Source organism: Lactuca serriola, chromosome 9 (assembly GCF_051521515.1).
Source record: "Lactuca serriola cultivar US96UC23 chromosome 9, Lser_US96UC23_V15, whole genome shotgun sequence".
Lineage (NCBI taxonomy): Eukaryota > Viridiplantae > Streptophyta > Magnoliopsida > Asterales > Asteraceae > Lactuca > Lactuca serriola.
In genome coordinates, this window is record NC_136416.1 from 145,201,228 (window position 1) to 145,214,115 (window position 12,888).

The 12,888-nt window shown below is 36.6% G+C and overlaps 1 protein-coding gene across 1 annotated transcript; it reads left to right on the top strand.

Moving 5' to 3' along the window:
* Window positions 1-4,962: 4,962 nt before the first annotated feature.
* On the top strand, window positions 4,963-10,313 carry LOC145077252 (ferric reduction oxidase 7, chloroplastic-like). Its single transcript, XM_079022994.1, has 9 exons — window positions 4,963-5,299; window positions 5,396-5,489; window positions 5,584-5,778; window positions 6,412-6,649; window positions 6,747-7,077; window positions 7,148-7,427; window positions 8,336-8,591; window positions 9,504-9,936; window positions 9,999-10,313. Exons 1-9 carry the CDS (start codon window positions 5,056-5,058, stop codon window positions 10,166-10,168), a joined length of 2,241 nt encoding a protein of 746 aa, XP_078879120.1. The 5' UTR covers window positions 4,963-5,055; the 3' UTR covers window positions 10,169-10,313.
* The last annotated feature ends 2,575 nt before the right edge of the window (window positions 10,314-12,888 follow it).

Here is a 12,888-nt window from a genome sequence, read left to right on the forward strand (position 1 = left end):
ATTCCTATGGTGTACATGCAAACCCTAATAACTTTTGGATCTATTTTGTCTAATGAACATGCAATTAAATATCCAAAGCTATAAACCCTAGATCTATCATATAGGAACTGAAATAAGGGTTTAGTAATTACCCTTGATTGTTATATAGCAGTAACAATCAATTCCTTGCTTTGATTGGCTTCAGAAAGCTTAGTGCCTCAAGTGTTGCACCTCTAATGGAGTCACAAACACCACTAAGCAATTGGATGAAGGAGAGAAGAGAGAGGAGGCACCAAAAATGGCTGGAAACCCTAAAGGAACACTTAGCCACGTTTTTGGGACATAGGGGTCCTTTATATACATGTAGGCTATAAGGGTTTTCAACTAGGAAACCCTAATCTGATTGCTTAGGCCCTAAGCAACCCATAGACTCCTTTAACATATCCCTTGGACGAATTCCTTATGGATTTCCCATAGAATTCATTCAACCTATATATTATTAGGTGATCCATAGCCCAATTGTAATTATCTTATAATTACAACTCCAGTCCCCTAAGTTTAATTAATCTCTTTTAACCACAAAATTAATTCTTAATTAATTCTTGACTAATATTAATTAAACATTATGATTTCTCCTTTAATATATTATTCTTATAATATATTAATAAATCATAATTAATCCTTTCGCTCCTTAATTCATCCTATATATTGCTATGGTTAAGGCAACCTAAAAGGACCATGCTCATAATCAGGTCAAGTACATATCAAAATAGTTATGGACTTAGACTCTAATCCAACAACCTACTCCCCATCCTGTCTCAAACTCAAAAACTCATGAGCCAAACGTTCCCGCTCAACCCGTGAAATGTATCGGACGCGGAACATATCCCGGAACTGCTCCCAAGTAACAACAAATCTCTGCTCATCAGAGTATGACCCTATCGTCAGCCTCCACCAGTCCTTGGCCCCGAGCCTGAGCAGGTTCGGGCACATCTGACCGTCCGGTCAGTAGGACGTGAGCATGTAAATAAACATCCTTCCACATCGGAAACCCACCTCATAGCCTTGATGGGGTCCTGAGTCCCATCAAAAGTAGGGGTTTCATGTTATTGAAGTCCCTGAACTGGAAGCCCCGACCGGCTCCCACTCCACCTTTTGCCGCTGCTACAGCTGATGCAGCTGCAATGGCAGCCGTCTCCGCAAGGGCTGCGTATCTGTCATCAATGTACTCCATCATGGCGAACTTAATAGTCCCAAACAATTCCGGAATCTGACCCCGGACAATCTCGACCACCTCCTTGCGGATGATCTCCCTGAGTCGATCGTCTGCCAACACTGGCTCCTCCTGGCCGATAACCTCAGGGGCTATTGGGGTCTCCTGATCACCCTGACCTGATCCCAATCCGGATCCTGACACAACACACCTCGTAACCACCATACTGAAAATATAACGGGAAGATATCAGATAATGCGCATAAATAACTGGGGACTAACTCTCGACCAAACCCTAGGGGTTGTGACTTCCTTGATACGCATATGGGTCCTATGCTTTCAGTAGTACGGGCCCATGCTACCTTCCACACCTACCCATATCTGTCTCAAGTATCACCACAACACCCTACAATATACATAAACATAGCGAGCGCCCAATCCTCACTCCTAGAGGACGGCTAAATATCTCATAGCTGACCTACTGGTCCCACACAACCCACCCATCCATGAAATTTCCACAAACCCTGTAGCACTAATGTATGCTAGCCATACATAACGTTGGACCCTATAGTCTTTCGAATATCCAATCCTACCCTAATCCTTAATCAATAAGAATAGAAGATAAGGCCAAATCAAACATTCTCAGGCTATAAGATCTTAATAATATAAAGTCGTGATGCATACATAAGCAACTATAGTAATGATGTCAATCTCACATAAGGAAAACCCTAGGCTAGCAGGCATCATGTAATCAGGTAATTCTATCATGCAATTCCTGAAGATCCCTAGCCTAGTACTAGCATGTTGTTCTGACATATCATATAATCAAATAACTGTATGGTATTTTGGGGTTTACTTACTAGCTCTGGCTGATTGTACACTCTGCATCCTCTTTTACTTATTTTGAAAACCATTTAGAAATTATTATGAAAATCCTTCCTTGATTTGAGACTGGATTCACAAGAGTGTTCCGCCAATTCACTCAAATCAAGGCTCTGATACCAACTTGTAACACCCATAAAAATTCAGGCCAATTTTAAACTTTTCAAAGACATTTAAAACCAATAGTTATTACAAATTTGTTTCCAAAATAGTCTATATCTGAGTTTTCCCAGAAACCATAACAAAATGTGAGGAGCTGTAAGATCACGCCTTTACCTTGCCGCGATCCCCTAATGTACCTGAAACAATAAACTGAAACTGTAAGCCCGAAAGCTTAGTGAGTTCCCTCAAAATACCCATACCCACAACAATACACATATAACCATAAACAACATACTATGGGTCCACTCAACCATCGGGTTGGAATACCCCAGGCCCGCAACCAACAGGTTGTAATGCCAACATACTATGGGTCCAATCATCCTCGGGATGGAATAATCTAGGCCCATAACCAACAGGTTGGAATGCCTACACACTATGAGTCTAATCATCCTCGGGATGGAATGCTCATGGCCCAAAACCAATAGGTTGGAATGCCCAGGTCTATTGGCTTTCGCACAAAGCAGATAAGCCTTAGCCGCCAAACAAACATGTGTACATATATAATAGATAATCACATGACAGTCTATAAACAAACAAACTGATCTAACAGGTCATAACAACATAGCAACATCCTATCTATCAGGATACTGATCTAACGGATCATAGCAACATATAACATCCTATTTACCAGGATAATGATCTAACAGATCATACCACATAGCACATAATACCATCCTATCTACCAGGATACCGATCTAACCGGTCATACCACATACCACATAGTATTATCCTACCCTCTAAGATACCGATCTAATAGATCATACTAGCATACATAACCATATAACAATCCAAAGGGCCAACGTTGGTGCCTTAGACCCTTGAGTATTGTGAGGATAACTCACCTCACAACTGCCAATTGAAAATAGAAAGCTCAACTCTTGGATCACCGCCACAAACTCCACCATCTATAACCAACCCAAGATACCTTCAAAAGTTACATAGTCCATCCTAGGTTATAGCTAAGGCCAAAGGTCAACAGTCCATGTTGACCTGACTCGTCGAGTGTATCCACCCACTCGCCAAGTCCATGCATAGCTTGTCAACTTGCCGAGTCCCCTGAGCGACTCGTCAAGTACCTAGTGTTTGTGGCCAATAACTCTCTTGCTAACCCGTCGAGTTCCCTTACAACTCCCTGAGTTCGTGCATGTCCAAGGGTCAGGAAGACCCTAGCTGACTTGCCGAGTCATTCGACTGACTCGCCGAGCCCAATGCAATCTTCAACGGACTCGCCGAGTTACTTATCTGACTCGCCGAGCCCACAACCATCTTCATCGGACTCGTCGAGTCGACCATGCCACTCGTCGAGTCCCTTTAGACCTTCATCCATACATATGCTTTTTAAGCCATGCAAAGGCTCCAAATTACAGAGCCAACCTTCCTAGGCATGCTTATCACGTAAAGTTGCAAACTTTACGTGCATGCAAAGCTTTAAGGCCCTAAAATGACAAAACAAAGCTTCCAATGAAATCTAACACTTGAGGGAAGGCTCATACTTGCCAAAGCTGATAACTTTATGGATCTAGAGGCCAAGGGAAATCCAAATCTAAAGTTGCAACCCCAGATCTTGACTTAAACACAAGAAACCTTTCCTAAAACCCACCCAAAGCGAGATTAAAGATGAGATGAGCTAATGAGATAGCCTAATACCTTCCAGAGAGTGTCAACTAAAGTAGATCTTTGCTTCCCATGAGTTCCTAGCTTCAATTTACTTGTTTCCCAAGAGTTCCTCACCACGATCTCTCTTCCAAGCTTTATCACACCAAAGAAACACACACACACGATTTAGGGTTTAAGGGTGCCAAGGAGCTATAAAGGGGAGGCTGGGGGAGGCCAATGATCCTTTAAATAGGGTGCAATACCCCGAAATTTAGGGTTTCATCTGCCAGCTCCTACTCGTCGAGTCCCTTCTTGGACTCGACGAGTAGATCACTAAAACACGTGGACCAACCCACTGCTACTCGACGAGTAGGGCAACCAGCTCGTCGAATAGACCCTGAAATCAAGAATTTTTTTTATATAAATCAATACCTGAAAATCGAGACGTTACATTGGTTATGAGTTTCATCCAAACTCGAACAGCTAAAAACCGAGCCAAACCTATAATATTAATAAGTATCTCCAATGTAATACAATATTAAATATATGATATGTAATTATATTTGGATTTGGAAATTTAAAAGGTAATTATTTTGAATTAAATTGGATACTCAATCTTCTACCGTATTAATAAGCTTATAAATATTGAATTGTTTGCTTTTTTATAATAGCACACTTTATGTTTTTAGTTTTTATAGCAAAATATTTTTTATTTTTATCTCATTTTCAACAATTATGATTAACCAATATTAATTATTAACCGACAAAATCTATTAACCAAAACTAATATTAATCGATATCCGTTGTCTACCAAAATAAATTAATCATTTATAGATAGGTTTTATCCCAAAAAAAACAAAACCAACACCCCAACATATGTTAACAATGTTAACAACTTCGCCAACCAAATATGTTGTCAAATCAAATCTAATTCCACATCCACTTCCACATATTAAAATTTTGTTACTCCTAAAAACATATTTTTCTAACTAAAAAAAGTAGCAAACAAATATAGTTTCTTGCTTTTATTTAAAAAAAAATACAAAAATATATCTTGGATTAGAATGAGAGGTTCCTAAAACGCACTTCTCGTTTATTATAAATGGCCCACACTCAACTGAACACTGGTTCACAGGAATATCAACCCAAACAGATTCCCAAAGCAAAAGGCTTTCATTGATTATTTATTGCACATCATCTGTTTGCTTTTTTCCTTCAAAGAAAATGGGAACAGAAGGCTCTCCGCGTGATCCTCTTCTTCTTTCCATCAAAGAAGATCAAAACGGCTTCGCTTACATCAACAAAACATCATCTTTACTAAAATCTACCAAATGGGTTCTAAAATCTGCAATGTGGTTAATCTTCATTTCCTGGGTTAGTTTCCTGTTCTTAGTTCCATCAGACTCGGTGAAGCAGTTATACACGAAATTGGTTAAGGCTACTTCTGGAACTCTTTTTGGAACTACAGGTAAGCATCGAATTTTAGAGCTTCATCCTCTTTTTATTGATTTATATTTAGGAATTCAGAAAATTTTTAAGTAATCTCGAAAATTATAAATTACAGGAAGCATCTTTCTGATATACAGTGGTCCAGTACTTGTCATTGCGTTTCTTGCTATAATTTACCTCGGGATATCTGCGGAAAACGAGGTTCAAGAGTAAGAAGTTTCGTTAAACGTTTAGGGTACTTCAAATACGTTGATCAATGATTATCTTCTCTTCTAAGCTTGTGTTATGATTCTGTTGATGTAGGAAAAAGACAAAACACGCAAGTTTTCGCTTATGGACATTCCCGATTATCGTTGATGGACCTTTCGGGGTTGTTACTGCAGCGGAATTGATTGGAATTCTGTTGTTTGCTGTGTATCTCATCTGGGCTATTATCGCTTATACGTTTCAGAACATCAGTCTCTTGCCCTTGTTTGAGATCACCGATGCAGGCAAAAGGTACACACTACGCTTTATATCGGTATTTTTTATTGGGTTTTAAACATTTGTTCTTTCCTAAGGTAGCTCCATTTTTTTATTCTCAAAGTTTCTGAATACTTTAATACTACTTAAGTCTATGCTTTACCCATCCCAATAAAATTTGAAGAAATTAAATTAGAGGTTGGAAGAAATTCATGTCTTTTGCACAGACCACCACGACCAAGTCCATGTCTTATCTTTTTTGATAGGACGAAAGATCGGAGGACATTTATATCTTTTGCACAGGCCACGAGATAGAGAGCAAGTACATGTCCTATATAATAGGACAAAAGATTAGAGGACATTTATGTCTTTTGTACATGTCTCATGTCTCACGAGACACAGAGCAAGTTCATGTCCTTTCTTTTTTGCTATGACAAAAGATCGGAGAACATTTATGTCTTTTGTCCAGACTACGAGACAGAGTGCAAGTTCTTGTCCCACCTTTTTGAATAAGACAAAAGATTGCAATCTAATACATGTCAAACACAGTACAAGATAGTTTTGTCTGACCTTTCCATGGCTTTAATTTTATTTACTTTGTATATTTTTATTTTGTAGCTTGTTAAATTTAATCACTTACATTTTGTTTTTGATTTTATAAACTTTCAGGAATCTTATATTGCTAGAACTAACAGGACTACGCCTAGGGTTTATCGGATTGATTTGCATGGCATTTTTATTTCTACCAGTTGCAAGGGGATCCATTCTTCTACGACTTATAGATATCCCTTTTGAGCATGCAGCTCGATATCATGTATGGTTGGGGCATCTTACCATGATACTCTTCACTCTTCATGGCCTATTTTTTGTGATTCCATGGGCAATCAATGGTCGTCTCATAAAAGAAGTGAGTAGTTATCTACTTCTCTAATGAACTAATCATTTTCTTTTAAAAAAAACTCAATAAAATGAAAACATTAACAAAACGGTAATAATTTTCGCAGCTTACAGCTTGGCAAAATGTTGGTGTTGCTAATCTTCCAGGAGTCATTAGTCTAGTAGCGGGTCTTTTTATGTGGGTGACATCACTTCCACCTGTCAGAAGGAGAATAAACTTTGAATTATTTTTCTACACGCATCAGTTATACGTTGTTTTTGTTGTCTTTTTGGCAATGCATGTTGGGGATTTCATTTTCAGTATAGCTGCTGCAGGAATATTTCTCTTTATGCTCGATCGGTTTCTTAGATTCTTTCAATCACGAAAAACCGTGGACATATTATCTGCTAAATGTCTTCCATCTGGAACTGTGGAACTTGTTATTTCAAAACCAGAAGGTAATTGCTATTTGACACTGTTAAATTTTTCTTACATTTTATCTAACTTGTAATCTATTGGAATATATAGGGTTACAATACAATGCCCTTAGTTGGGTTTTTCTTCAAGTTCGAGAGTTATCATGGTTACAATGGCATCCTTTTAGTGTCTCATCTAGTCCTCTAGATGGAAAACATCATATTGCTGTTCTCATAAAAGTTCTTGGAGATTGGACAGAGAAACTAAGGGGACATATCTCAAGTGTTCCCGAGGAGGAGCAGGGTGAAACTGATGACCTCCTTCACCCAAATTTCACACTAAAGGCATCCATAGAGGGACCTTATGGGCACGAGTCACCATACCACTTAACGTACATGCTCTCCTCCATATACATAGGATATAATATAATAGAACAAGTTGTAGTGTGTTTGACATGCATTAGAGGACTGTGACTGATGTCAGTAAGACAAAAGTTGTAATTTTTGTCCACCCAAAACGGCGAAACAAGGTGTCGTTGGTGCAAAAGACGTAAATAGTTTCCTCATCCTCGTATAAAAAGGGAAAACTCCATAAATGTCCTTATATTTAGCATCATAATCGATTTAGTATTTATATTTTTTTTATTCAATTAAGTTTCAAAAACCGGAAGTTGTATGCACTTTGACCCTTCTACCCGGTCAACAGGTCATCCACTTTCAAAATTTACATTTTTGGCCCGGATATTAAGTTTTATTACAAAATAGGTCCAAAATTTACACTTTTGGCCCAGATTTCAAGTAAGATTTTTATATAAAAAAAGAAGGTTTTTATGTGAAAATATGTTTTTATAAAGTAAAAAAAAAACATATTCAAAACAAAATTTGGAAAAAAAAACCATGTAAATAAACTAAATTCAGGATGAATTTGTAACAAAATTTGAAATTTGGGCCAAAAGTGTAAATTTTGGACCAAATTTATAATAAAATATAAATTCTAGGCCAAAAGTGTAACTTTTAAAAGTGGGATGACCTGTTGACCGGGTAAGAGGGTCAAAATGAATACAATTGTCGGTTTTTAGGACTTAATTGAATAAAAAAACTATAATGACTAAATCGATTATGATGCAGACATCTATGGAGTTTTCCCAAAAAATAACCCTAGAATGATTGTCGGGTCTTATCTTGTCCCGTGTAACAAAAATAGCCATATTTCATAAAATGAACATGGTATACAAGTCGCTAACTTGTAAATCAAATACTTTTTGTTAATTTATTGATGTATGACTCTTCTTGCTGTTAGGTATGAAAACCTTATTTTAGTTGCTGGTGGCATTGGAATTTCACCATTTGTGGCTATCATGAGTGATATTCTTAATCGAATTCGGGACTCTAAACCTTGTTTGCCTAGACATGTGTTGATAGTTTGGGCAGTCAAAAAATCCGATGAGCTTCCGCTTCTGCATTCACTTGACATGAACTCACTCTGCCCATATTTCTACAATACACTAAATCTTGAGATTCAAACCTACGTCACTAGGGAATCAGAACCCCCATTGGTACGTTTGTTGGGCCCACTTTGTTACCTAGTACAATACATAACATGTTATATATTAGACTGAGACTAATGTCAATGGGACAAAAGTATCAAGTATTTGTCCCACCCAAGAAGGTGGGACTCGGACTCGGACTCGGTCTCGGTCTCGATCTATTATCTGTGAAAAGGACGTAAATGCCCTCTTTATTCTCAAAGTTGAAGATAGCCCTACAAAGTTTGTCCAATCTTATCATGTCGTGTGTAATAAACACAAACTTTAAACTTTGGTATCGCTTGATATGGCGAGATCAAAAAATGAAACATTCCATTGTAATGCAAAAACAAAAAAAAAAAAAAAAATTGTTTTTTTGTGTGATGGAATGAAATCCTTCCATTTTGTTAATTTTATTTCTTAACAAGGGCTTTTTTTTTTTCCATGGAATGGAAAGAAAAAATGTAATATAACCCTTTTTTGTTTATAAAATTTTGTAATATACGCATCAAATTTTTTTTTTTTAATCGTGATTTAATTTGAATTATAATTTTATTTTCTAAAAGGAACTAGAAAATATATTTTTATTATAATCTTTTTTGGTTTAAGTGATCTTTCATTATGTTTAATTATCTAGTTTTGTAAACATACACATACAATGAAGCAATATACAGAATCATGTCAAAACTATATCTTATATTTATATAATATATAAAAAAAAAATTCATATGAAAATGCATTGTATACCTAAAGGCTAACCACACTTGATCATGCAATGTAATAACTAATAACACATTCCATTACCTTCCTTATAACATTACTTTGGCTATTTGTTTCCTTCTTCATTTCATTCCATCCAACCAAACAGACCCTTAACTTAGTTTTTCTTCAATTTTCTTTCGGCCAACATCCCAAATTCTAAACTTTGAACTTTAACTACAGGAAGAGGGTAAAGTACCCGAGTATGTGAGCTCTTCTGTCTTCCCTACTCCTAGCCATGGTGGCATGTCTAGTTTGGTTGGAACCGGAAGCATAATATGGTCTGGAGCTTACATGGTGGTCTCCACACTCGGTTTCATTGTTCTCCTCGCGATGCTAGACATGTTTTACATCAATCCTTACAAGATATCATATTGGTGGTACAAAGGGCTTCTATTCACCATATGCATGGCTGCAAGTATTATTCTCTTTGGAGGCTTCGTGATCGGTTTATGGCATCTTTGGGATAAAAAAACCTCAGTCGAAAAAAACAAAAACACCGAAGATGAAAAGAAAATTGGTGGCTTACAATATTACGAGTCTAATGTGCACAAGAATTCTTCACGTCGCGATTTTGTCAATAACATAAAATATGGTCAAAGACCGGACTTCAAAGGTAAATATTACCAAATTTGCTGACTTAAAATAAATTTGTTGACGTTCTTTTTGTAAATACAGAAATATTTGGAAACATGGCTGAGCGATGGGGGAATGTTGATATTGGGGTGATGGTGTGTGGGCCTACAGCACTTCAAACAAGCATTGCTAAAGAGTGTAGATCAAAGAATTTTGGGAGGATTAGTGGTGAGCCGATCTTCCATTTCAACAGCCATAGTTTCGATCTCTAAGTATTGTAAGAAGATGGTTGCTATACATATGGCTTAATTTGGACTTGGCCTTCGAGTAATGCAAATATTACCAAATTTCAATGCTATATACAACTTCCAATGCATTGGAGATACGAAGATTTGTAACGTTATGCTCGGAACATGGCCATGTATGTATATATAAAATGAAGAAAGTGTAAAATTAGGAAGACTAGGATCCGTAGTAGTATAGTGAGACTAGGATCCATACTAGTAATAGTGTAAGTTGAGTTAAGGTGCTTTCATGTTATGCCATTATAATGTAAATTTTGATGCCAATATATGAATATGTTATATACTTGCCTTTTTATCCTTAAGACATGTGTAAAGATTGTGTTCCTTTATGTTTACCCTCGCTGTAAAGATGTATGAATCCATAAGTGAGGTCTTAAGTTAAGCATGAACATCCTCTTCCTTGGAAATACAATGTTTACCAACAATGGCAAAACTAGATCTAAAATGCAATGTCTCAAATAGTCTATAAAGTTTGAGTAACTTGAGCTAATGCATGATTAAGATATAGGAAACTAACAAAGTTTCCATAAAAATATCAAACGTATTATTTACATGATCATAAAAATAATCATGATCATGAATCATGATTATTGTTTGAAGGTGGGATAGTATTAATGCGAGACGTTTGTCAAACCTTTTATGAGTTAGTTGCTTGGGCCATGGAGTATCCAGGCTTTTGGGGCTTTTTATTTGATATATTTATGTAATAATTGATGGGTTGGGTTCAAATATGTCGTCACCCAATTAATGATGTGTCTATATTTCGTCTACTTTATATTTTTTGTACATCTAGAGACTAGAGTTGGATCTCAATATTGAAAAAAAAATTATGATAACTTAGAAAAAAATACTAGAAAAACCTAATAAATGTTTAATACGATCCGGTACTTATGAGTTGTGGTGTACACATGAACATAACACATATTGGTGTAGGGGTGTGAAAAAACCGATCAAAACTAAACATAAATTAGAAATTAAAGCCGAAAAATCAAACTATTCCTAAAATTGTTAGTTTGGATTATTGCTCTTTAGAAACTAAAAATTTTAGTTCGGTTTCATTTTAAGCAAAAAAATCAAAAAAGCCAATTCAGCTGTGGCAAATTTAAGCCTAGAATGCAACTTTTGACACATCATCGTCCCTAGAAGAATCTTGTTGTAGGTGACTAAATCTCTTTAAGTTTCTCATCAGCGAGACAACCTTCTGAGAACATTGAGTCACCCCTAACGCTGACTATCTAACATTGTCTAAACTTTCTAAGTGAGATTTCCTGGTCCAAATAAAAAAAATTGATAAAAAGGCTAGGGTGTTCATTTTTTTATTCAATTATCTCTCACCTAACCCTGTCTCTGGAAACATGCTTGCTGTATGCATCAATTCTCATGTTCTGCTGAAACATTGAGCAAAACCCAATGACTTACCCTGATTGCATAATCATCAGCGTAAGAGTTACTTATCTGGTCCTTAAATGACAAATGGTTGTTCATGTCCCTAACCTCCTAGTCTGAGGTATGACATGGTACCATTATGATTTAACGGTGAATCTTTGATTCTAGATTGCAACATACTCCATGATACGGAAGTTTAAACCACTTCTTGTTGATGAGTTAAATTGTTAATGATTCATGCTGATTTCACCTCAGCGTGACTAAAATAGTCCATTCTTGCCCTTATATTCTTCTTTAAAGTTTTATGATTCAACATAATATACCATACGCTGATGAGAGGTTGACAAATCTATGAAGATGGGTATATCATTGTCTGTGATATGTTACACGCACCTATCCACTCTTGCCATTTTTCTTATAATAATAGAGATTTATGATTCAACGTATGATGCCACACGCTGATGAGATCTCACAATTCTATGTCAGTGAATGGTAGTTTAAGCCTACACTATCAGTAGACATCACAATCTTACTAGACTACAAGTTGAAACTCTATTCTGCTCGAAGTTAGTTGTTGATGTCAAAAACGGGGAGAGAGTCTTGGTAAAACTGAAAATCTCGCTACTAGAACTACTAAAAACCACATTATAAGGGGGGGTCGATTTAAGTTGATGTCAACATTCTCAACTCAGCTCAAGCTTATTATCTATTCGTCCGCCATCTGCTGCAATTCATAAATGCTTGATAAGTCATTCATCTTCTCAGGGAGAGTATTTGTTAAAACTACAACAATAAAGATTTCATTCTTACTCTCAAGGGGAGCACGAGCTAAAAGCATTCAAAGAAGATTAGTTTTGACATCATTGGATAGGGGGGGATTGTAAGGTCACACCTTATGATCTGATGAGTCAAACACATAACATGCTGATAAATCAGTGTCAGCGTCTAGTAGATCTGCATCGCCAGCATATTAAGCTTATCAACATCAACTTATAGTACAGTTATCCAATTGTAATCTTTTGTATATTAGTTAAAGATATAGATAAGTATTGAATAGATCACAAATCTAGTATTTTTGTGATAAAATCGATTCTTTATATAGATTAGACACAATCCATTCAATGAAGGGATATACTTGTATAGATTAGTATATACACAACATTGGGGCAAGCCCTAATGGTGTGTGATCATGGCTTTGCGCCAATCGTCTTTTTGACAACCATCTTCTTTGTGAGGACAAAACCTCTTTCTTGGTGAAAGAAACAATTTGGAGAACTTCTGTGTTATTTACTTTCTAATTA